Here is a 22,594-nt window from a genome sequence, read left to right on the forward strand (position 1 = left end):
AACTTATATGGAACATTATTACCATAAATCCATATTTACACGTTTTCTCTTGAAGACCCTACCCAAGAGCCTAGGCCCTTTTAAATTCAGTCATTTTTATAAATTCTATTATAGAAAGCTTTCACAGTTCTCAAAGACAAGTCCAGTTTCTATATAATTACAATGACTTTTAGCAAAAATCAGTTAGGAAGAAACATGCCATTTTGAAAAAGCACTTGTAGTGTAATACTAAATAGAACCTAAGAAACACACGTTTATCTTTTCATCTCTCTGCCTTCTACTCCCCCAAAAGCAGCAAATTTAAATTATAACATGGCCTCCCATTCGGATCCATGTAGTATTGAAGTGCAGTATTTGGAAAAGTCAGTTCCATTAGAATATGTACATACTGTTTGTGGTTTTAATGCATCATAAACATCACCATATCTATTCATCCTTAATGCAGACCATATCCTTGGGTTTACTAAGGCTCTTCACTTCCTCCAGTAGTCTTCTAGGTGTCAAAATATGAGTAGAACCTGACAAAAGAACATAAATATGAACTGTATCAGCCAAATTCTGACTTTCAGATACTCCCTCTTTAAAACATCAGTTACATGCCAGTGTTTTTTATTGCACCCGGACAACGGAGAAGCACAGCATTTCACAGTGTTTTCATATAAAGCACCATCATGTAAGTGTCACCACTAGGTAGGCAATGTCCCTCTTCCCACACTCAGACATCCAGATCAGGACTCACACTTGGAACACAAATTTCAAGTCCTGCTCTCCCCTGTTTGAAAGACAGGACTGAACCTGGACAATTGTCCCAGCCTGCAAGAAACCTGCCATTCTGTGAAAGGGTCAGTTAATGAGAGAATCAAGAAACTCTCTGGATTCAAGATTATCACAAACAGTAGTGTTCCACAGAAATACGTTACAGAAAATTGGCTTTTACTGACTAACATTTCCTTGAAAAAACAAAATTCAAGTCTTGAGCAGCAAAGAAAATCCTTATTATTCTTCAATGCACAACTACCTCTCTTATTCTCACAGTGATTATAACTTCTGCCATGAAGGGTCACCCTGCAGTTCTGAAGGCAACAAGTAGTGTCACTCTGAATGGGCTACTATTCTTGGAGTTCTGAATCAGGAACACAGCCAAATGTCAATCTTTCGGTAATCCATGTGGAAATTTTGCAACTATCACCTTCCCTCAGAAATCAGGAATACAAACAAAAATGACAAGAATCATCTGTAAACAAAAGGGAAGATGGTGCTGTGCTGAGTGCCAGATACACCAGTAACACCAGCTACATCTACACTAAACATGGTATTGTAAATAAGTCTCAGATGAAGAAATACTCTGGTTAAACTACATTCCTGTTGTCCTGCTCTTTCCATTACCACTCAGAACTAGAACCAGCATTAAACCTACCTCAACCACCACCAATGAAACCAGCACATAAAAAAATAAACCAAAACAAAACCAACCACACATAAACACACCTACAATATTTTGTATATGAGTTGTAAATGAATATTTTGAGCTAACAGACTCTAGATCTCAGAATCAAGGTTGGAATTGTTTTAAGGAAGAGTATTTATTTTAAATCATCACAGATGGTAGACAGATTCAATCTGAATCTCAAGACTAAATTAAAATGCCAAATATAGACTTCTCAAGCAATTTAGAATGCTTTACATGACCCAGCTATCAGCTGGCCGTGCAGATGAACACAGGTCTGTGGTAAGGTTCTGTGTGCAGGAGCTCTGTTCCTATATATATATATATATGCTTTACCACCTAGTTATTTCCTGTAACGCTATTTAAAATTTATTTGAAGCACAGCAGCTGATGGAACAAGCATTTACTATGTCTAAAGTGCTGAAAGATTACTACACCAGCTGCCAATTGCCAAATCTTAAGCAGGGGAGTTTTCAGGACCCAAGTAGTTAATCATTGTGTAGTTTATGCAAAGCCTCTCAAGTAGCCACAACAGAAACTAGAAAAGGTTGCAAAGTCAACCAAACTACACTAAAAAAGTGGTTTGGGGTTTATTTGTTTAGTTTTTTGGGTAGGATTTTGATTAGGATTGTTGCGGTTTTTTAATACTTATCTTCCTTTCAAAGTGAGCAGTTTTGCACTAGTCTGTCAGCTTTCCTACTTCCAAAAGCAATTGGAGTAGCAAGTGCCACTGGAGATAAAGCACCGGCAGATGCAAAAGTTTGTTAGGAAACTGTAATGCAAAGAAATAGAGGTCTCTTGAAATCCCATCTGCTGTACACTGACATATCTCTGACATACTTCTTCTGTAGAGCACAACTGTTTTGTCCTTAACATCTTGTACCAAAAAATTCCCTCCAAACATCAAACAGTTGAGATAACCTGAAAAGATGATTTTAAGTGCATAGTTTTAAGAAATACACTGACTATAGTATTAGTGTGGTGAACCAACAGAGGGAATCTAAGAAAAATGATTCTTACATTTTCCAGAACCACACATGGTAGAGCACACACCCCATGTGTGTTTCCCATGGCAAGCTTACCAATAACAACTTCACAGGACTTGTAGGCCTCAGAAACTTCATAAGCGCTGCGCATCTCCGAGTACGTGATTCCTCCAATCACAAATACAATCAGCCTTGCACCGCTCCTTCGATCCTCTCTGTAACTTGCTCTAGGCTTCTGGCGTGCACTGCAAACGATTTCATAAGATGACATTTATACACCTTGCCTGATTAATTTTTGCTTAAAATTATACTGTCAACAAGCAGTAGCAATTTGTCATGCAGTTCATGTCATGTTTGATTATAATTTCAGCAAAAGTATTTAGAAAAATTGATAACTTGTTTTATTAATTTTTTTAATTATCACATTACTCAAACTGTTTAGGTATCATGGGGGGGGGGGGGGGGGGATAAATACAAAATAAAAACTTTGTTGCACGCACAGCTAACATGCCAAGGACTCCTGCCAAGCAGCTTAACTCTGCATGCTCCCAGTTCCAGTGGCATTTTTCAGGAGAGGTTAATTTGAAAAAGTTGGAGTCTTGGGCTTTTCCATCTCTAAACATGAACAGAATCTCTAAAGAAAATATTTGTCTGTTATCTAATCAGATTCAGATACCTAGGAAAAACAAAAGCAGCCTGAAGTGCTTAGAAGACTAATACATATGTAGTAATTGCAGACTCAGGTAAAGTCATTTGCAGTCCTGATCTCTCTTCTAGAGTGCCTTCAAGATCCCCACATTTCACCAGCCCATAAGACAGATCAAGTTCCAGCGTACAGGGACTTGCTCTAGTATTCTCTTGCACTGATCATCCCACGGCATATCCAGGAACAGAAGGATACACCACCAACAGTTTAATTAGAAATGGATGTAAAAAACCTATTTTCCTAAGGCTGTGTATCTCTACTTTTTGTTTTTAATTTAGTAAGGTACACATTCCAATTCAAGTGTGTCTTCCACATTTTGTATATGTTTAATGTTTCCCTCCCTGAATTCCAGCATCTGATTAGTGCAGTGAGCATTCCTGAGAGAGGAACACTTAGTGAGCATTCCCGTGATAGAAACACTCTTGGGAATCTTTATTAATTTATCTCACCATTTAAATAACACTATAAAAAGTGATAAAGCTCTCAAATTGGCAGGTACTGGTCATGAGGTTCCAGAGCTAGTAGAATTAAAAAGAGAAAAAAGGAATAGTACAAATGAGCCAAAACAAAAAATTCCAAAAATCACTTCTCAGTGACAATCATTAAATATGCAAGTACACATTTCACATTCATTAGCAGAAAATTCACTTCAAGATCTTCAACTGTTCTGGTCTTGTCTAAACCACTCCCTGGCAACAGGGGTCAAATGCCCAACAGGCCCATATTTCCTAATGGGAGAGCTTACAGAAGATGAATTTAATTTCCTGAGGTCATTAACCCAAATAATGTCACCACCACTAACATAGCAGAGGTAACTTCCAGAAGTAAAACATTCTTTTTACCTAAGTCACATTAGGTAAACATGAATGAACATTCATTCCTGAAACTACACACTAACAAGTTCAATGGTTTAAACTTCTCATTCTAGGAATATGAAATGTTATTTCTAACCTTGAACCGAAAAGGAGATACTACAAATAAAAAAACCTATACATTACTAAGAATTACTAAAATAACAACCAACTTAAGTATGTTTTAGATTAAATAAAAATATAGGCTAAGTACATTAACATTACCTTAAAATTGTTATTTTGCTGTTCAGTAAGCACACTTCTGTAAGGCTTTAGAATGTAAATGACAAAAATGCTGAGATCTGGGTAAATTATGTTTCAGGAAATTAAAACATTTACCTTACTGCTCCTGAACCATTCCATGTGGGAGGACACCGGGAACAATAAGGCCAGTCTTTTGAATCTAATTTGTTTTCTATAGCATCCTGAAATGCAAAATAAAGATACACTTTAAAAAGCGATACAGACCTTAACCCCAGCAATTTTCAACTTTCAGAAAGAATGTCTAACTGGAATTTCACACTAAAACATGCAGCCCAACAAATAATTGCAAGTAGCATCTCATGAATAGTGCTCCTACACACTATTCATGAGAATAATGCTGGACCTAACAAAATGCTGGACCACATAATGCTAAAATGTATAATAAGTGTTTTGTGTATCACAAGGAATTGTGAATACACATGCTTCTTTAGTAAACATATTACTGATTTAACTGTTCAGATTTCACTAGCAGCTTTTCATCTGTAATAACCCTAATCTATTTAATTTCTATATGGCAATGTATGAGAGTAGTCAGGGTCCCCTGAAATCATAAATGAACATGTGAAAGCCACCAAGAATCTATGAATGACAGCACTGAGTTGGACTAACACTCCAATAAACTCACCATCATGTCTGATATCAGTCACTGACTGATGCTTAGGAAGAGGTTTAAGGACAATAAAACTACACTTCTGGCAAGTAACACCTTTCAGGCTCTACCACACTATAGTTTAGACTGGAATTGCAGTTTAAAGACCCATTGGAGTTAAAACCAAGATACAGATCTTTAAACCATACCAAACACTGCGAATCTCAGGACAAGCTGTTCTAAAAGATTTCTTGCTTTCACTTTCATTTGCTTCACCGTTAAAATGACCTCTAACAAGAAGTATTACTAACAGCAGTCTAATGCTCTATATTAGAGACAGACTAGAAGTGATGACTTCGCCCACCAGACGTAATTAACAAAATTAACTCAAAATACTGCGGAATTCAAAAGATTGGCTATAACAACTCACTCAAGTAAATCTCTGCACTGCACCCATGAATTAATTAGCTGGTGAAATTTACCTCCATAACATCTTTGATAACAGGAGTCCACCTAGAAAGCTGAAAGGTTTCTTCTTTAGAACGGTCCCTTCTTGTGTATTTATGCTGCTGAGCAACAAACTGAAAAGATTTTCAAAATATGGTTGTGTTATTTAGTGTCTGGATTTTTGAAACTTACTAGCAGTCAGTAGCAGAAGGAGAGGGGATAATCATGAGATTTTAAAGAAATAATAATGATAAAGAACAATAATTAATACCTCTAGAATTCAGGATACACTAGAAATATGAACTTCAGAGACAAAGAACTGAGTAAGTTGGCAGTTTCCCAAATCAACTAGCTCAAGTCACCATCTAATTGCAGAGGGAACATTATGTGTATGTTACTTTAAACAACTAACATATAATAATAATTTTCAAAATTTACCCCTCAAAAAAAAATTCCTAGTAATTATCTGTTTCCAGAACCAGATCTGGATAATATCACTAAGATGTGCTGAAAGAGCTGTAGGTCCTTGGATGGCAGGAAATTACAAAATAAATAAATATATTCTTACTGAAGAGATAACAGGAACATCAAGGTATTTCCAATTTCTTATCATATCACTATCACTTTCTATTTGTACATTCTGGATCAGCTTGTCCAAGTTCTCCTGGGTAGTTCCTTCAATATATGGAAAACAGACAACAATTACCAAGTGACTGTGAGTAAGACCAGTTTTGTCTCACAAATTCTGGGCTACTATTTAGACCAGAACTTTTTTGTTTGTTCTGTGTGAGCAGTCTAAGTTTAACATAATACAGTATTATTTTAGATAAAATTTTCTTTAATGGTTCGTTCTTGAGACCAAAACTACAGATTGCTCAGACTGACATCAAGCCAATTTGCTCCTTCTCTACAACAAATTTTTCCCCACTGACTTAATTTTCAGGTTGCAACTGAAATAGAGCTCCCCCTTTAACAGCTTCAATACCATGTGAAAATAAGAAAACAAACTACTGCACACATGCAAGAATAAGAATTATATTAAAACATCATATTAATCTACACTTGAATTACATCTCTTAACTTCTTATCAATTGTATCTTTGCTGCTAATCTGAGAGAATATACAGAGGATGGACAGGATTACTTTCAAACCCAGCTATCAATTTCAATGCAGAGACTTAAGCTAACTATAACCACTGTACAATCCTAAAATTTGAGTTTAAGTTCATAGCACTGAGGAAAAAAAATGGGGCAACTTGTCATACCATTTGTGCTGAAGATATACAGGAGAATAGCTCTGATTTTGTCATAGCTGTCATGACTTTTGTTGAGCAGAACTGGAAGGAGGACTCTCATAGAGTCTTTTACTTTTTGACCTTCAGCATCAGTTCCAAGAGCCAAGTCCTAAATTAATTAAAAATAAAAAACAGACATCATGGTTAAAATAATTAAAGTAATTTAAATCAACGTTGTTCTGTGTGTTTGGAAAGGCATTTTTAGGAAACCACAGGTTTCAGGAAACAATCAAGCTGCATCAATTTAAACTCAGTATGACAAGTCTGATATTTATTTCCATAGTTACAGCATTTTAATAACATTACATAACACTCTTAAACATTTAAAACTGCGATATCTAGCATTCTCAGAAATGCAAATTATAATCACAATGTAATGCCTCCTAAAAGGTGCTTTTCCCAGACATTTAAAAAGGGCTTCCCTCTGCACAACATATTAAAGGAACCTCATAGGAGTTTTGATCCATGAAAACAAACGTGATCCTTATACAAATCAGCCAAATTTAAAGACCAAAAAAACCCCCAAAACTCTTAGGAACACCACCTTATTAGGAGATTAAGAGCCTCGTATATTACACTTAATTTTAATACTACTACCTCAAAAACTGGTCACAAAATAAAGGCAAGAGATACAGTAGTTTAGTCAGTTAAAACAAGCTTCTGTTCCTGCAAACAAAAAAGTGGTACTTGCAATACTTGCCAAGTTGCTGTTTTGTTTGTGGCTTTTTTTAAACACACCTGTTCAGTTTTACAGAGCCTTTCTATGTTAGATTTGAACTTGCTCATGCAATCTTCTGCTATGTTAAGATGAACAACTTGCTGTAAGACAGAAAGAACAAAAAAAAGAGAAAATAAATGCTGCCGTAGCTCAATTCTTTTTCTAGCATATCCATAATTTTTACTGGTTACAAGAGTCAATCCTTCAGTACAAAATCAAGCATTTTCTGTGTTTTCCCCTTCACTTAAGAGATTGACCCCCATAATACCTTGCAAAACATGAAACTGTTATGATATTTTAATCCTCAAAGCACACAAACTATTTCATTCTTTTACACAGTAAAACAAAACACATGGAAACTTTTTTTCTCTAAATTTTACAGAAGGTGAAAACATTAATTTGGAGAACAGCTATATAGCACACCACAGGAAAATGACAGACTAAAACTACACTTCAACAAAACAAAGTTAAAGCGCACGGAATTATTTATGGTGAAGTTGTGATTACAAAAAAAGCCTTACCTTACTAATCTCCTTACGATAGAGTGGCATCTTCTTCATCAACTGGGACAGAGCAGATATGGATAACTGGAAAGAAATGTCACAACCTGAAAATCTGTTGCCCCAATAAACGACATGCTTATTTCCCCTCCTGCCTCGCTTCCCCACAACCCCTGAAAATTCCAGTTAAGAAAAGCCTTAATTTCTGTAGTAGATCCATGAGTTACATGGATCTGATCAGCTGAAAATAACTAAATTACCAGGAAAAACAATACCTCAACTTAAACAACTTACTTTTCCTTCTGCTGCTTTTGTTTTTGATGAAGCATCTTTCAAAAGTTTTGGTATTTCCCTGAAGAAAAGAGGAAAATAATGAAAGGCAATGGCACATGAGTTCTTAACTATTTTCTTAATATCTTAAAAGAATTGGAAGAAAAACTTCTGAATGAAAGTAATAGCCTGAAATACAGGTCTATCTTCAGAGAAAAGAGTGATTTTTTACACAGGAAATATTAAATATTCTATCTGCAATATCTTTATAATGTCATTTGATGTAGCAGCTTGGTAGTACTGCATGCAAAATAACCCCTTCAGATTTCAAATATTTGAAAATACTTGCCAGGAAATTACTTGATTTCCATTTACCTCAAGAACTGCAAGTAGCATTAGTATAACTGCATACTAGGTCCATATTGTATTTTTGAAGTACAATTTCTTCCTGGCATTGATTACTTAACTGAATCTAATCTGTATTGCAAACCATGTTCATTACTCCCTGTATTCCCAATAAACAGCTCAAACACCCTCCCCTCTCAAGGAAACCAACCAGTTGGCTTTGTTATTTATTCACATACTCTATCACATCTGCAATATGCTTGTGCCGCATCTTCACCCACAGGTCATCATCTTCCTCCAAAATTGCCTCCTTTTCCTTCCCACCAGAGCCTTCTGTTTTGTATCTTCCAAGGGAAAATTCAGACAATTACTTGGGGTTTTGGTTCGCCCCAATTTTCATCACTTACTGCAGTAATATTTGTAACAGTTTAATCAACATAAACGGTAACAGCAGTAATAGACTAAGGTTTTTATTTATAAACCAAGCTATTGCCTGACAAAATATAATTTACAGAAGGAATTTACAGATGACCTATTTTAAAATAAAAGCAGCAGATGAATTTTAGATTCTTTGGGGCAATAGCTTCTGCACATTGTTTTCAACCAACAGTAACTAGAGGTTTAAACACACATTTACATGCACCTCAATTTCTCTTCAGTTTTCAATGGTAACTTCCCTGTAGTTTCAAATGCAAACTGCACAAAGTAATACACACTGCAATTACCAAGTGTAGCTTTCTCTGTGTACCATAAGACTTTATAACTAAAGGAAAATGAAGTCACATTCACCAACAAAATGCTAAGCAGGACAGAGTACTTCACATGTAAAAGAAACTGCAGCACAGCATTACAGAGCAGCTATTATGTAACTACAAACAGCAATAAACCTAAAACAAGATAGCAATCATGCTATATGATATTTTTACATTTACACAAACTCACACAGTGCCGACTGCCAGAAAGCAAAAGAAAGAAAAAATTACAAGATTAATGATGAAAGTCAGATCATGACTACCTAAAAAATATACTCTGCTACATCTTCATACCCAGTAATCAAACCCAGATTCATAGAACTTTGAATTTTCTATTAAAGTCTTCACTCAGTGCTTCTGACTGAAGATATACATTCCTTTTTGCTTGGCTAAACAGAGGCCATCAGGTCTCTTCTGCCTGTAGTGGGTCATCAGAAAGCAAAGTCCTACCAAAATCCTTGTTGTCAGAACAATCAGACAGTAAAGCACATAACTTATGCAAATGAATGCTACTCCAAACTGTGCTTATAAACTAACATGAGTGATTTAAACGTGTATTTACAATAAAACATGTAAACTTTAGTAACTACACAAATTACATGACTGGAGCTATAAAAGTGAGCATTCCTGAGTAATAACGTAGCTCTTTCTCAGTATTCAGTTATTGCTTGTCTTGTTATGCCAAAAGAAGTTGACAATATGAAAGAAAATCTACAGAATCTCAATGTGCACTCCCAAGGCTTTACAAGAGTAGTACAAGGCACTTAGTCCTTAAAAAATGCAATTTGTTGGACTCAAAACTTAGCAAAAATGCCAATTAGATCCTACCTAATCACAACTAAGGGAGGAAGTCAAGAAAAAGATGAAGTTAAAAATCCAAGAGGAAAGACTAACAATAAATGAAGCAATCATTATGCAATATGAGCAGCTAATATTGCCATGGTGCAATTGAACTAAACAATTTCAGGGATTTTATAATCAAGAATAAACTATTTAGCTTTTTTTTTTAAAGTACTTGCTTGTAAATATCATTTTCAATGGGTAGCAGATCATATGCCATTGCCTGGAAGGTGAGCTCGTGGAGCACAGTTGATACTGGGTCAAAGCCACGATCAATTATTATTAGTTGGGAATGGGTTTTAGCCTAGAAAGCCACCAAACAAACACAAAGTTAAGACATACAGTACAAAGTTAATGCATGTTAAATCTATTTGCACTAAGTCACACCACTGCAGGTATTTTTATAAAAGTAACTGAAAAACACTGCACTATGGCCCAAGTGTTTGAACATTTTAATGATATACAATGGTTTTAAATACTAATTTTAAAGCAATGCTCTTAGACCACTTCAATATACTCAGAAATCTGAGTTTTATTCATCTAGTGAACAAAAAATATGAAAGAAAAACAAACAAAACCCAAAAAAGACTGCCCAGAGATTTAACAGATAACTTCATTGTTTGTATTGCAGATCAGATAGTGCTGCAATACAGAAAAAGTCCTCCAAACATTCAACCAAAAGTTTCATTTAGGGATTTAGTGAAGTGGCAGTAGCAGCACATACATTTATTTCTGTAGCAAAGCACGAAATCATAAAGCCAGAATGGTTTAGCCCAGGGTTTTGTGTTTAAGCAGCTGCCCCAACCAGGCCTTATCTGTAGTGACAGATCAAAACCATTATTTATGTGAAAAGTTGTATCTTCGTGGACAATATAACCCTTCGGGGGAAATATTTCAATTCTGCAGGAAGCCTCTTCTACACATGACATTATGGAAGGTGATATTAAAACAATATTTATCCACTGGTCTTCAGGTTTGTAGCATCCCACTACATTATCACAGGGCTAACTGTTCAAATAAAATCAGTTTGGTCACACAAATACAGCTTTACTCCCAACAGTTATTATTCTCTACATTGCTTCATCCACAAAAACAACTAAATGGCAATTAGTTGCCTTTACTATTAAATAAGATTTATATTTGTAGAACTGAACTGTTGAAGAATAATACAAAGATTTTTTTCCCCAAAACTTATAAAAAAATAAAAATTTAAACATTTTAGTTCACTTTCTACCTTTATTTGGCTTTTCTCATCTGTTTTGTAGTAGTCTTCAAGAGTTTTTTCAACAAGCTGTGCAAGTTTGCTGGCTCTATCAGATGGCCCACTGGAAAAAAGGAAGCATGCAAAAATAACTCATATTTCTTCATCAGAACACTAAAATGCTACCTTTAAAACAGAAAATTCCCTAGATTGATCCTCCACTTTCACAAGTTTCTGAACTCCATTCTAAATATTTCCAATATATTTTCACTTTTACATTATTATTTCACTCTTTGAATGCTTCAGGTATTTCACACAGCAGAAACAGCTTCAGCCAAAAGATTGGCATTAGCTGGCACATGGGCCAGCACCTAAAGTTTCACTCAGAGGTGGGAAACGAGAAAGAAAAAAAGAAAAAGAACAGAAAAAAACAGCCAAGCAATTATTTGTTACCTTCATAGAGAATAAGATACTACTTCACATTACACCATGGAATGCAGTCCTTGAATACAATTTTAGAAGCCTGCTTTGACTTCAAAGATAGTAAATCCCTTTCAAAGTTCAAAAGAGGCATTCTTCTCAATATCTCTACAAGAAATCCGGATCCCATGTGCCCCAGCAATTTCTGAATTTCTTGTTACCAAGCAGAGCTGTAAACAGCTGAACAGCAGCAATTCTATTACAGGATTACGCATGTGGCATACAAGAATGCAGCATATCAGTGTCACCCTACTGACCAGACATGAAACAAACCATTCAGAACAAGATAGGGAATAGCAAGTACTGTTACATGATGTACATAGAAAAACACTGCTCTACCTACACTTCACAAATTCCTGTCATTCCATATCTCAGTCTTGTGGATTAAAAACAATCCACAGCTACAAGAAAAAAAAAAAAAAAATTATGCTGCAGCCTCAAGCTATGACAAAATAACGTGGTAAGCCCTATGTCTTAAATTGCAATGCAAGATGTAACCAAAAGTATGTATTCTATTACCAGCAGTTAAAACCAGGTGGGGCAGTGTTCTTTATCTCTTCCAGACCCATCCTCCCTCCTGGGGGATATCTTCTGTTAAGGGGCCACTGAGTCTCACTGCATGACTGATAAAATTACATCACCCCATTGGGAGATGCTCCACCCAGGGGGAGGAGCCAAGCATTCCTACCTGGGTATAATCTGAGACTCAGAACACCACAGGCAGCCTTTCTCCACTGGATTCCCAGAGGAAGACAGGACCCATCTACACCACCACTGCACCTTCAGAGGAAAACTACACCCTCCTGCAGGATCATTGCTTCAGCAGAACCACATCTGTCACTCCAGGAGGACTGCAGCCACCATTTAATCAGACTGCCAACACCTGGTCCAACAGGGTGTCAGGCTACATTCTGACTCTGTCAGTGTTTTTTGTACTACTGCATTTTATTTTAATTTTCCTATTAAGTTGTAGAGGTTTTTAAAAATTTATTTATACATACTAGTAAAGAATTGTTATTCCTACTCCTATATCTTTGCCTGAGAGCCCCTCAATTTCAAAATTATAATAATTTGTAGGGAGGGGGTTTACATGTTCCATTTCAAGGGAGGCTCCTGCCTTCCTTAGCAGACACCTGTCTTTTCAAACTAAGACACCCTGGAACTGAAAGAAATTACAATATAACACTAACTTTGCCCCACCTTTTATATCGTACTCCTGGATTCTCATCTAGTGTGGCACATAAGGTAACAATTTGTTCAGCCATGACTTGCAGTACAGCATCTTTCTCCTTTGTCTTTTCCAGAGTGGGACTGTAGCAGCGGTAGAATGCATCTGGGATGTTGAGAGTAAATACCTACGTAAAACATACACACGAAAAATAGGGCCGAACTTGCAGATTCCCAAAACACCTGGTAAAAAGTTTGCTAATAATTTAAAACTATATGCTGCAAGAAAAAGTCATACATAGGACACTAAAGAAAGAAATCCCAAACCAACCCTCATTCCCCTATCCCTGCTCGTCGTCTTCTTGTTCTTAGACTTTTTCCCTATTAGTCTCCTATGTAAATTACTCTATTTTTCAAATTGCCTACAGGACAGAAGCAAATAAACACCCACCAGTGTCTTGTACAGAGCCACACAATGCAATATCAGAATGATCATAGAAAGCATCAAGGTTAAATTGGTTTAAAATGAAATTTTACATATTGTATCTGCTTTTAATATTAAGAACTTACCTTCAATAGCTGAAATTCTTTAAATGCATTAAATCTTGATTAAAGCAGCTTAGTACTACAGAGATGAAAGGCTTTTTCAACAGTTTTGTAAATGGAATGTAAACATGGGAACAATCCCATTGTCAGTAAATGGATTTTCTCTAGCTTCAGGTGGACTCTGTAACTACCGAGTCAAAGAACGTCTATCCAGATAAAGGTGTTTGCTTCACTTGAGTAGATAATCACCTGAACTTTGCCCAGAACTCAGTCTGATTATTTACTCTTAGCATCCCAGCAAGCAGGCAGATGAGTTAACATTGTTCCTCTGCTAAGGATTCAAAAGGTTCTCACAACCCCAGACACTAAGAATACAAAACTACAGTAAAAGCAAGAAGAGTGCTGCCCAGGCTATGTGCTGCTTATTTTCAACTTCAGAAAAGTAGTCCTGATTTCTGCTTTCATGGTGAGTCCTCCGGAGTACCAGGACCACAACATTTTCATAGGCTTTATTTGGTACAGAAGAGCAGCTTTGGCAGGGCTCCCATAACCAGCTTGAAACAGAACTTGTAAACATCATCCTCACTGGAAAGCAAACAAACAGACCACCAAACTCATTATCCCCTGATGAATTCTCAACCAAAATAACAAAGAACCCTTTATAATAAAAATGAGTGTGTCTTCAATCCAGGAAACTGCACCACAGTGAGACAGGGCTAGCAGCAATCCTTCCTATATTCACCTGCCACTTGGTATATATAAGAGTTGTCACCCTTGATGTGTTGATAATGTTTGACATGGGAAACATCCGTGGTTAGTTCTGGTTAGTTTTCCAGCTCCCAGAACTAGGCAGAGCTAGAAGGCTTCACTGTCTTAATGAGGATCAGTGTGCATTTCAGCCCTCTGTGTCTGATGAGGGGCACAAGCGACAAATTCTTTCTCAACACACCTACTGTGCGGCTGCACGTGGAAAAATTGGTTTCCACTGGTAGTATATTGGTAGTATATATCTTTCATTGAGAAAACAGGATTTCCATGCTCTCCTCTCACTTTTCAGACTGTCAAATTGCAGTGGTTTTTGTTCCACTCCCCTTCAGTTCTCTTAGTCCATTTGTTCTTTCCTGACTTTAACCAAGCCCAAGTTACTCCAATTCCTATGCACCAACCTACCCAACCTACCAAAGTATCAGCATCACCTCAGTATCAGCAGTAACAAACTCTTACTAAAGACCAATCAGAATACTTGCCTGCTCTTAGGGAAGAAATTCCTTCCTTAACCTCCCTATTGCAACTGACACCAAGTCTTGCAAAGAGGTCAAGTGCAAAGAGTAAATCTTTGAGTACAAGAGCATTTATTTTCATCTGAAAAGCATAAGCAAGCACTGGAAATGTGCCCAAATGGAAATACCTCACACAGAGTTTGTCAGTCAAAAGCTACGTTCTATTTCATTGTTTTCTAAAAGGTCAACAGCATTTGAAAATAATCTTCCAGACTACTGTTAAGATGAAGAATTAAATTTACCTGAGATTCATAAGGGAAGAAGGAAATGTTGATCTCCTTGCATTTTTTTATGGATTTTGCACATGAAGCCTTAATTTTATTGAAGAGGCTGTCAGGACAAACTAGGAAAAGAAGGAGACTCTTAAGTATAAATAATTTGTACTTTTCCAGCAGTTAGCTCACTTTTAAGCATGCAGTATTCAGAGCAGAAAATTCTAAATTAAGACCCAATTAACCATAAAATACAAAAAAGAATTGCCTACTCTTCCTACCTAAAGTGAAATAGATCTTATAATCAATATTGTTTATGAGATCTTTTTTGAGAAGCTCCACTGCTCAATTTATACCAGCTTTTTGCAAGCAAAAAGGCTGTTGAATACTCATTAGCAGTCTGCAACTGAAGTATGTTGATTTTATCAAAGTTAATGTTTCTGCTAGTCCTTGTCATGTTTCCCAAGCTACCCAAAAGAAATCATGTGTACATATATAAGAGCAAAATACAGAAATATGGAATTTAATTATAGATGTCTAAGGTACTCCACCACACTTCCAGGCTACATTGGATCCCAGTCTAGAAACTGAATTTAAGGAACACAAGGATAACACAAATACTACACAGACTTGGAAGTGATGGACTTATTTCTCTAACTCCTCTCAGGAAAAAAGTTTTGGCAAACAGGAAAAGTTTTGGCAAGTATTCAAACTGAAAGCTTGCCCACTTGCAACCATGGAGCATACCAGAAGATAGCAGTACTTTTCCAGAACAATAACTGCTGCTTCAGTGTGAAAATTAAACAAGAAACCAAGAATTAGGATAGTAATTTAATACTGCTTTCAGAACATCCAGTAGCAGATATGCACAGTCCACAAAGACAGGCACACCTGAGTCTCTGCCTTTAGCAGCACATTTGGGTTTTTTGTTTTCCCCTCTTTACATGCCCTTTTAGTCACACTGACTGACTGCAAGGGCATGTGCAGTCACATTAACCCCATTCCCACTAATTGCCTCTGCTACGCAATTTATGTCACGCATGCAAGGGCTCAGCAGGCCCCTTCTTTCAGGGAAGGGAAAAAGCTGTCTCATTTCAGGAACTACCTGAAGCAACCAATTACTAACACTGCTCTTGCAGAAAGTCCTCATGCAGCTATGTTTTTAGTACTATTTTGTTTATGTAGAGACACATAGTTTGACTTGAATTGTCTTCCCCCACACTCTAACACAGGAGAAGATTGGAATATTTAAAAATTAAAAGACTACATTACCCAAATCAAAAGCAGAGGTGGAAAACAATCAAGACTGTTTGCCAATTGTGAAAGAAATTACTATTGCCACACGGCATGGCGACTACAGCCTGGCAACCCAGATATATGGTTAACAACTTGAGTTTCAAACCTTCTTGAGAGAAGCAGGGCCCAAACTTTTCACTTACTCAACTATAAACAAGAGAAGTGTGCAGCTTACTTATTTACCTATATGAAGTTGCTAAACTACAACCCAAAAGCTTACTTACAGTCAGTGAAATACACGTAGGCTGCTTTGTATCTGCTGGATGATCTAGTGATGAAGTCATCAATCAGTCCATCTACAGACTTTTGGGGGCAAGGACAAAAAAACCCATCATGCCAGTGTTTTGCCTTTCTACACACACCAGACAAAGCTTCTCCCTCCTCTCCTCCCACCCTATTACCAAGACCCACTTAGGAATACAGCAATTCAACATATAAGAAAACACTGAAGTTTATGATTTTTAATTTCAGATGAAGAATAACAAGCAGTTACAGATGGTCAGTCGCGCATCAAACTCATTTCAGGAAGCACACACATCACAGTACTTGCATAATTTTCCAGCTGTAACAGTGCTGAGACATATTCTCACAAGAATTTTTAGGAAGTAACAGTAATCTCTTATTAGCGCCATTACTTTGAACTCTATTTTTCAATGTATTGCATTATTACGTGATACAACATCTCTTTCAGTGAGGTTACAACTGCTAAGCAATGACAGAGTGCCTACATTGACCACAAGGTACATGTTTGCAATGTATTGCATGGTGGCACACCATTGGCTTTTCATCTTGGGAAATGAGGCATCACACAGAGGAGTATCAGAAAATGCAGAAGTACAGCACAGCTGTACACAGTAAATAAACATTCTAAAATCAGGTTGCTTTTTTTCTGTATGAAAGATCTTGCAACACTTTAAAATACTAACCTTTTTGGTGGGAGTTATTAAATATATTGCCTTCATGTGTGGGACAGGCTCACGGTCTTTGTATACATTCTCCACCACTATAAAGTAAGAAATATTACATTTTTGTAATTAGGAACATTATGCATCTTTAAGGAAAATACTGCACATATTTTAATATCGAGTTGATAAAAATAAAGTAACAGCAGTCAAGTTGTCCACAATACTAGAGGTAAGGATGTACCTTCTGCCAAGAGCCTTGATTTATTTCTTTGTTATTTTAGATACAGAAGGTTACCACAAGGCTTTCTCGACTCTCAGTCTAGTGACAACTAAAGTTGTAGGACTAAATTCCTCCTAGGTATTCTACACTTCTACAACAGAGTGGCACTGCAAACATACTCCAACTACGGGGCCCACTAGGAACTCTCTTGGCAAGGTAGTTCTTTTTCCAGCACACTGAAGGAGAAGGAGAAACTATGCAGGGCATCATTTTGGACTACAGCCTCTTCTGTCCTTTGTTTATTTCCTGGGCAATTACCATCTTTCAACATAACTGCAGGCACAAATGAAGACATTTTCAGAAAATCAGCTTCACTCATCTCTTGTATTTCTCTGTTTAATAAAGTCATTACTGTATAGTGTTACAGTACACTAGCTTGAGAATGCAGAGATTCTTGTGGCTCAAAAATTTTATGGGGGAGGAACAAGAAAGATAAGTAATGTCAAGACATCTGGATGTGGAAAGACAGGTTCTTTTCAGTAGTTTGCTCACTAAAAATAAAAGGTTTCTTCTTGATGAAGAGGACACATGCTCACCAAAAGTTTCTCACAAAGGATAAGTAGCACCTACAATTTAAAACACACACCAAAAAGCAAAATTGCTACAGCTCTACTATTGTATTTCCAGAATAATCATGTTATGCTGAATAACTGGAACAAGAATAGTATTGTGGAATAAATAACTAAGTCTAAACAATGCCCTCTTACACAAGCATTTCTGAAAATCTAGACCTTAAGCTGATCAAAACCCGTTCATTTACATTTTGGGAATTTATTGCAATTTCAAAAATAGGCATCAGCAAAAAAACACCCATTCCCACCTCCCAAAAAAACCCACCAAAAATCCCAAACCAAAAACCACCACAACAATCAACCAAAAAAAAAAGTAAAAGGACAAAAACCACCAAAAAAACACAATCAAACAAAAAAACTCTTAGAGCAATCTTTAGAAAAAAAAGTATTTTAAAGGGGGATTTGACCTTTCAGACACAGAAACATTTGGTTTTTTTCATTTAAAAAAAAACCATCCCAATTGACTAACTACTGTAGAAGCCTGAAAGTCTACTATTTTAATACCCCGTAACTACTTGTCTTCATCAGCAAAATAAAGACCATTTCTTGCAAGGGTGCTATCAATTTAATCAATTTCAGTCTTTCCCTTTTTCTTATCAGGATATTTCCATTGGTGCATCAATAAGAATTATGCTTACCTGTGATACCCTCTGCCAGTAGATCAGTCATTTTGCAGCACAGTGACAGTAATTTGGTAGTGTAATCATCTAAAAGCATTATCTAAGCATATTTAAAGAAAACACACAAGTATTTAGATAAATTAATCAGCTATATTAAACCCATGTCATTTCCTTAACATCTTGCCATAGAAGTTTGAAGCTAAAACTATTTTATTACTCTGTTTTTTTCATTACCTGCATACACCAACATTGCGGGGATAAATTAATCTCAGAAGACAGCTCCTAATGTACAGGATTTCCAAAGATGAGGACAATCTTAAATATGTGCTTTGTTCCCCATACATACTAGAAAGTATTTTGAAAGTTTCACTTGGACTCAAGTCTTTTGAATTCCTGTTACTTTACCACATGACCTGCTCAAATATATCTGTATTTATTTTAAAACTGTTTTATAGCTTAAGCAGTTCTAACAGGTATCATACTGCTGAATCCTGCTCCACATGTACTGCAGTGCAGTGTAAATTTTGAAATTAATAAAGTATAAGTCTTTCAAAAGGAAAGTGAAAATAACCACAAACAGTTTCTAATTTTTCTTCACAACTAATAAAAAAAAAGAGACTACTAAACATTTGTTCTTCCTGTACTAGCCTCTAGATCTTCCAATATGCATTATACAGAGATCTGAGTTACCAAAAGTAAAATCTATTACTTGGACAGAAGTGAAAATGCCAGCCATTAATTTTATGTATTTGTCCTTTAGTCAGCGATACAGATTTCTTGTTCAATGATGACAGAATTCTTATAAAAAATTTAAGAAAATTGTACCTTCCATTCTTCCTCTTTGCTAAAGTCATCAAACACTGCTGATTTCAGCTCTGAAAAAAGAAACAGCTTACCGGTTAGGGGAATCAAATCGTTACTAAGAAAGAAAAAAAAATAAAAAAAAAATCATCCATTAAGATTCATATGTTCAGAGCCCTAAAAAAAAAATGAAAAAAAACCCCATCCTGATAAATACCAGCACAGAATTCTTCACCACAAACTATCCCTGCCTATTTCTAGGTATATACATGGGTGTAATAACAACTCTCTAACCACATGAAAATTTGACTAACATTCATATTTTCTGAGAACACTCTTGCCAATCAATTAGCTGTTAGCATTACAAAGTATTCCTTTTAATAAGCCGAGTGCCCAACAATCCTGTCCAAAATCTCAAATATTTTATTTTTTCTACAATATTTGCCTATGAAAAACACCAGAACATAAAAACGCATAGTTCAGTTGTCTTGAAATTCATTTCTGCAATTAAAATATAGAAGTCAGTTTTCTCCCATAATAAAATGAAAGTTTATTCCAAGCTAACAGCCAGACACCATGTACTTGCCCCTGCACTATTCCAACTGTTATTTATTATGCCCTCAACCTGCAGCTGCTTCAACCAAATAATTGGCTTACAATGGTTTACAGGCTCTCAAAATAATTATTCTCCTGCAAGCATTCTGCACACACCAAAACCAAACCCAGGTTAACACTCTATTCTTGTTCAGGTTTTCATTTTCTTCTCACAGATTTTATACCAGTCATACACACTAACTACCCTTCAGATTTTGTCTTCTCTGAATACATTCAATTAGTTTACAAAGGCTTTTCTTCTACCTTTACTTCACCATCTAGAAAAGAACTATAGGCAACACTGACAGAACACCAGGCTGACAAGTCCCTGTGTGGAAAAAAAAAAAAAAAAAGAAGCAAACCACACCTTGGCAAAATTAATGACCCGTTTATAACACACTTCCTGAAGCAAGTACTACAAAAAAAAAACATAATTGCAGAAATGATGAATCATTTAAAAAAATTAATATAGCTATCTATGGCTAGGTAAGAACTTACTATACAAGTCTACAAAGCAATTTAAAGTTGGGGGAAAAAAACCAAACAGAATTCCTTGTGGAAAGGACTTCATATAGAGATTAACTATATACAGCAGCTCTCATTTCATGATTTTATCCACAGGAGAGATCAACTGTCTCCTAAGGCAGCTTTCTCTGTCCTCATAACTGTGAGCTTAACTGACAACAAACTTGTGTGAATTAACTTTTCCACAGTTTCTGCTTGAAATTTCTGCCTGAATTCCATACACCACAGGTGTAACTTCTATGCCTATTTACAGAGCAGGAACAAGATACACATTGACACAAGCTGCTACATAAAGCATCAGCATCACTATTTTCAGACAAATCAGCCGTAATAAAAACCCCAATTTATATGTTTGCTGAAACATTAGGAAGCAGCAGTTTATGACCTTCAATCACTCATTTTAAAAAGTGCCAGACAATGTCTTAGTTTGATTTTCATTGCTGTAGTCTTGGAAAGACAAGAGGAGTTAGCTGACTAACAAAGCATTCATTTCAGAAGTTCCTCTTAACTAAGCTTGAAATAAAAATGTTTTATTATTCACATGGCTTCACTGTCACTCTAATCTTTGTTCCTCACACTGGCAACACCATTTTCAAAAGTCTTGATGGCCCTTAATGACACACTCATGCTTTGATCAAATTATTCCCTTTTAAGGTCCAAGTCTTCTATTAAATGTTTCAGGACAAAACATTGGCTTTACAGTCATAGGCACAAAAAACAGAGTAAGGCAGCAGGATAAACAAAGCAGCAGAAGTGGGGATTTCTAAACGTTAAGTTTTAAACAAAGGTATCTCATTCATTCAGACTGGGGTACAGGTGCCAGCAATTGAGGACTGAACTCCAGAGGGACAGTCTGTTTTTCACTTCTAGTGACACAAGCAAACAGCTTTCAGGTGGAAGCAGAGGAGAAAAATGAAAACAAGACGGCAGCAGGACCTCCCCATTTCAATGACAGTCGCCAGGCTGGCTGAGCAGCTCATGGAGTCACAACCTCAGTACAATTAAGCTCGGGATGAGATGGCTGACAATGCCTTTTCCCCGAAGGTCTCACGCTACCTGAAATACTGTAAGTCTTTCTACTCCAGCAAGGAAGGGAGCAGTTACAACTTCATTTTCTGTAATATGGACTAGCAGAACCCGCTCCAAAACACGGAGATAAATATCCGCAGTTCATTTGTAAGACTACCTAGGAACACCTTCAACTTTTTCTACTGAAAACCGTGAAGCCAAACACAAAGTGGGAAGTGCCGCTCCGTGAGAGAGCAGAGAGCCCATGCTGGAAACGGAGCACTCTCAAAAAGTAGCAGCTCGGAGGTAACAGAGAAGTGCTTTAAGACCTGACTTAAGTTTAGACTCTTTAAGAGCCCGTCAGGCGGGCTGCAGCCTACAGAGCTCACCCTTATCTCGGAAAAGCGCACAAGCGTCTCTTTGCAGCGCTGTCACTGCGGACACCCGCGGCAACGGGGCAGCCACTCCCCACCGGCGCGCCGAGTCACCACCTGTAATAGCCGTCAGAAGCCGCCACCCACAGCCTCCGCCGGACACCGGCTGCCCACAGAACCGCCCAGGCCCGACCCCAACCCCGCTCGGCCGCCTCAGCTCCGACACGCAGAGCAGCTCCGGCCGCGTCGGGAGCGGCCTCAGACCCCACCTTTGCGGGCACCCCCGACCCCACACACGGGGCTACGCGGAGCCGGCGCCTCAGCGGCGGAGGCTGCTGGCCGGTCAGCTCCCACTGAACGGCCCCAGGGAGCTCCCGCCGCAGGGACGGGGAAGGAGCCCTACAGTCACTTACTCTGCCACACGAAGCTTTTCAGCCCCCGCACCGCCGGCGCCATCTTGCTGCCAGCCCCGCCTGGCAGCGCTGCCTTCCCCTCCCTCTTCAGGGGCGGTGGCGGAGGGCGCAGCCCGATCCCGGGCGGGGCGGCTCCTGCCGGCCGGGATCAGCCCCTCAGGAGCCCGGACCAGCCCGCCACGAGCCGGCCCTCTTCGTCCGCCGCCATGGGGTCCAAAACTCCCACTGGGGAAGTGCCCGGTGACGAGGGCTCGCCCCCTGAGGAAGGAGCCTCCTGTTGCTCAGGTGAGCCCGGGACGGCGGGAGCCGCT

The 22,594-nt window shown here is 37.7% G+C and overlaps 1 protein-coding gene across 1 annotated transcript; it reads right to left on the reverse strand.

Moving 5' to 3' along the window:
- Nucleotides 1-377: 377 nt before the first annotated feature.
- Nucleotides 378-22,382, reverse strand: STXBP3 (syntaxin binding protein 3). The gene is made up of 19 exons (XM_058842257.1): nucleotides 22,284-22,382; nucleotides 19,394-19,443; nucleotides 18,587-18,668; nucleotides 17,118-17,194; nucleotides 16,416-16,494; nucleotides 14,926-15,026; nucleotides 12,891-13,045; nucleotides 11,244-11,334; nucleotides 10,189-10,313; nucleotides 8,657-8,761; nucleotides 8,097-8,154; nucleotides 7,824-7,889; nucleotides 7,323-7,403; nucleotides 6,555-6,693; nucleotides 5,859-5,965; nucleotides 5,326-5,424; nucleotides 4,330-4,415; nucleotides 2,530-2,678; nucleotides 378-518 (listed from the first exon to the last, which is right to left on the reverse strand). Exons 1-19 carry the CDS (start codon nucleotides 22,324-22,326, stop codon nucleotides 427-429), a joined length of 1,785 nt encoding a protein of 594 aa, XP_058698240.1. The 5' UTR covers nucleotides 22,327-22,382; the 3' UTR covers nucleotides 378-426.
- Nucleotides 22,383-22,594: the final 212 nt, after the last annotated feature.

This window comes from Poecile atricapillus, chromosome 7, assembly GCF_030490865.1.
Source record: "Poecile atricapillus isolate bPoeAtr1 chromosome 7, bPoeAtr1.hap1, whole genome shotgun sequence".
Lineage (NCBI taxonomy): Eukaryota > Metazoa > Chordata > Aves > Passeriformes > Paridae > Poecile > Poecile atricapillus.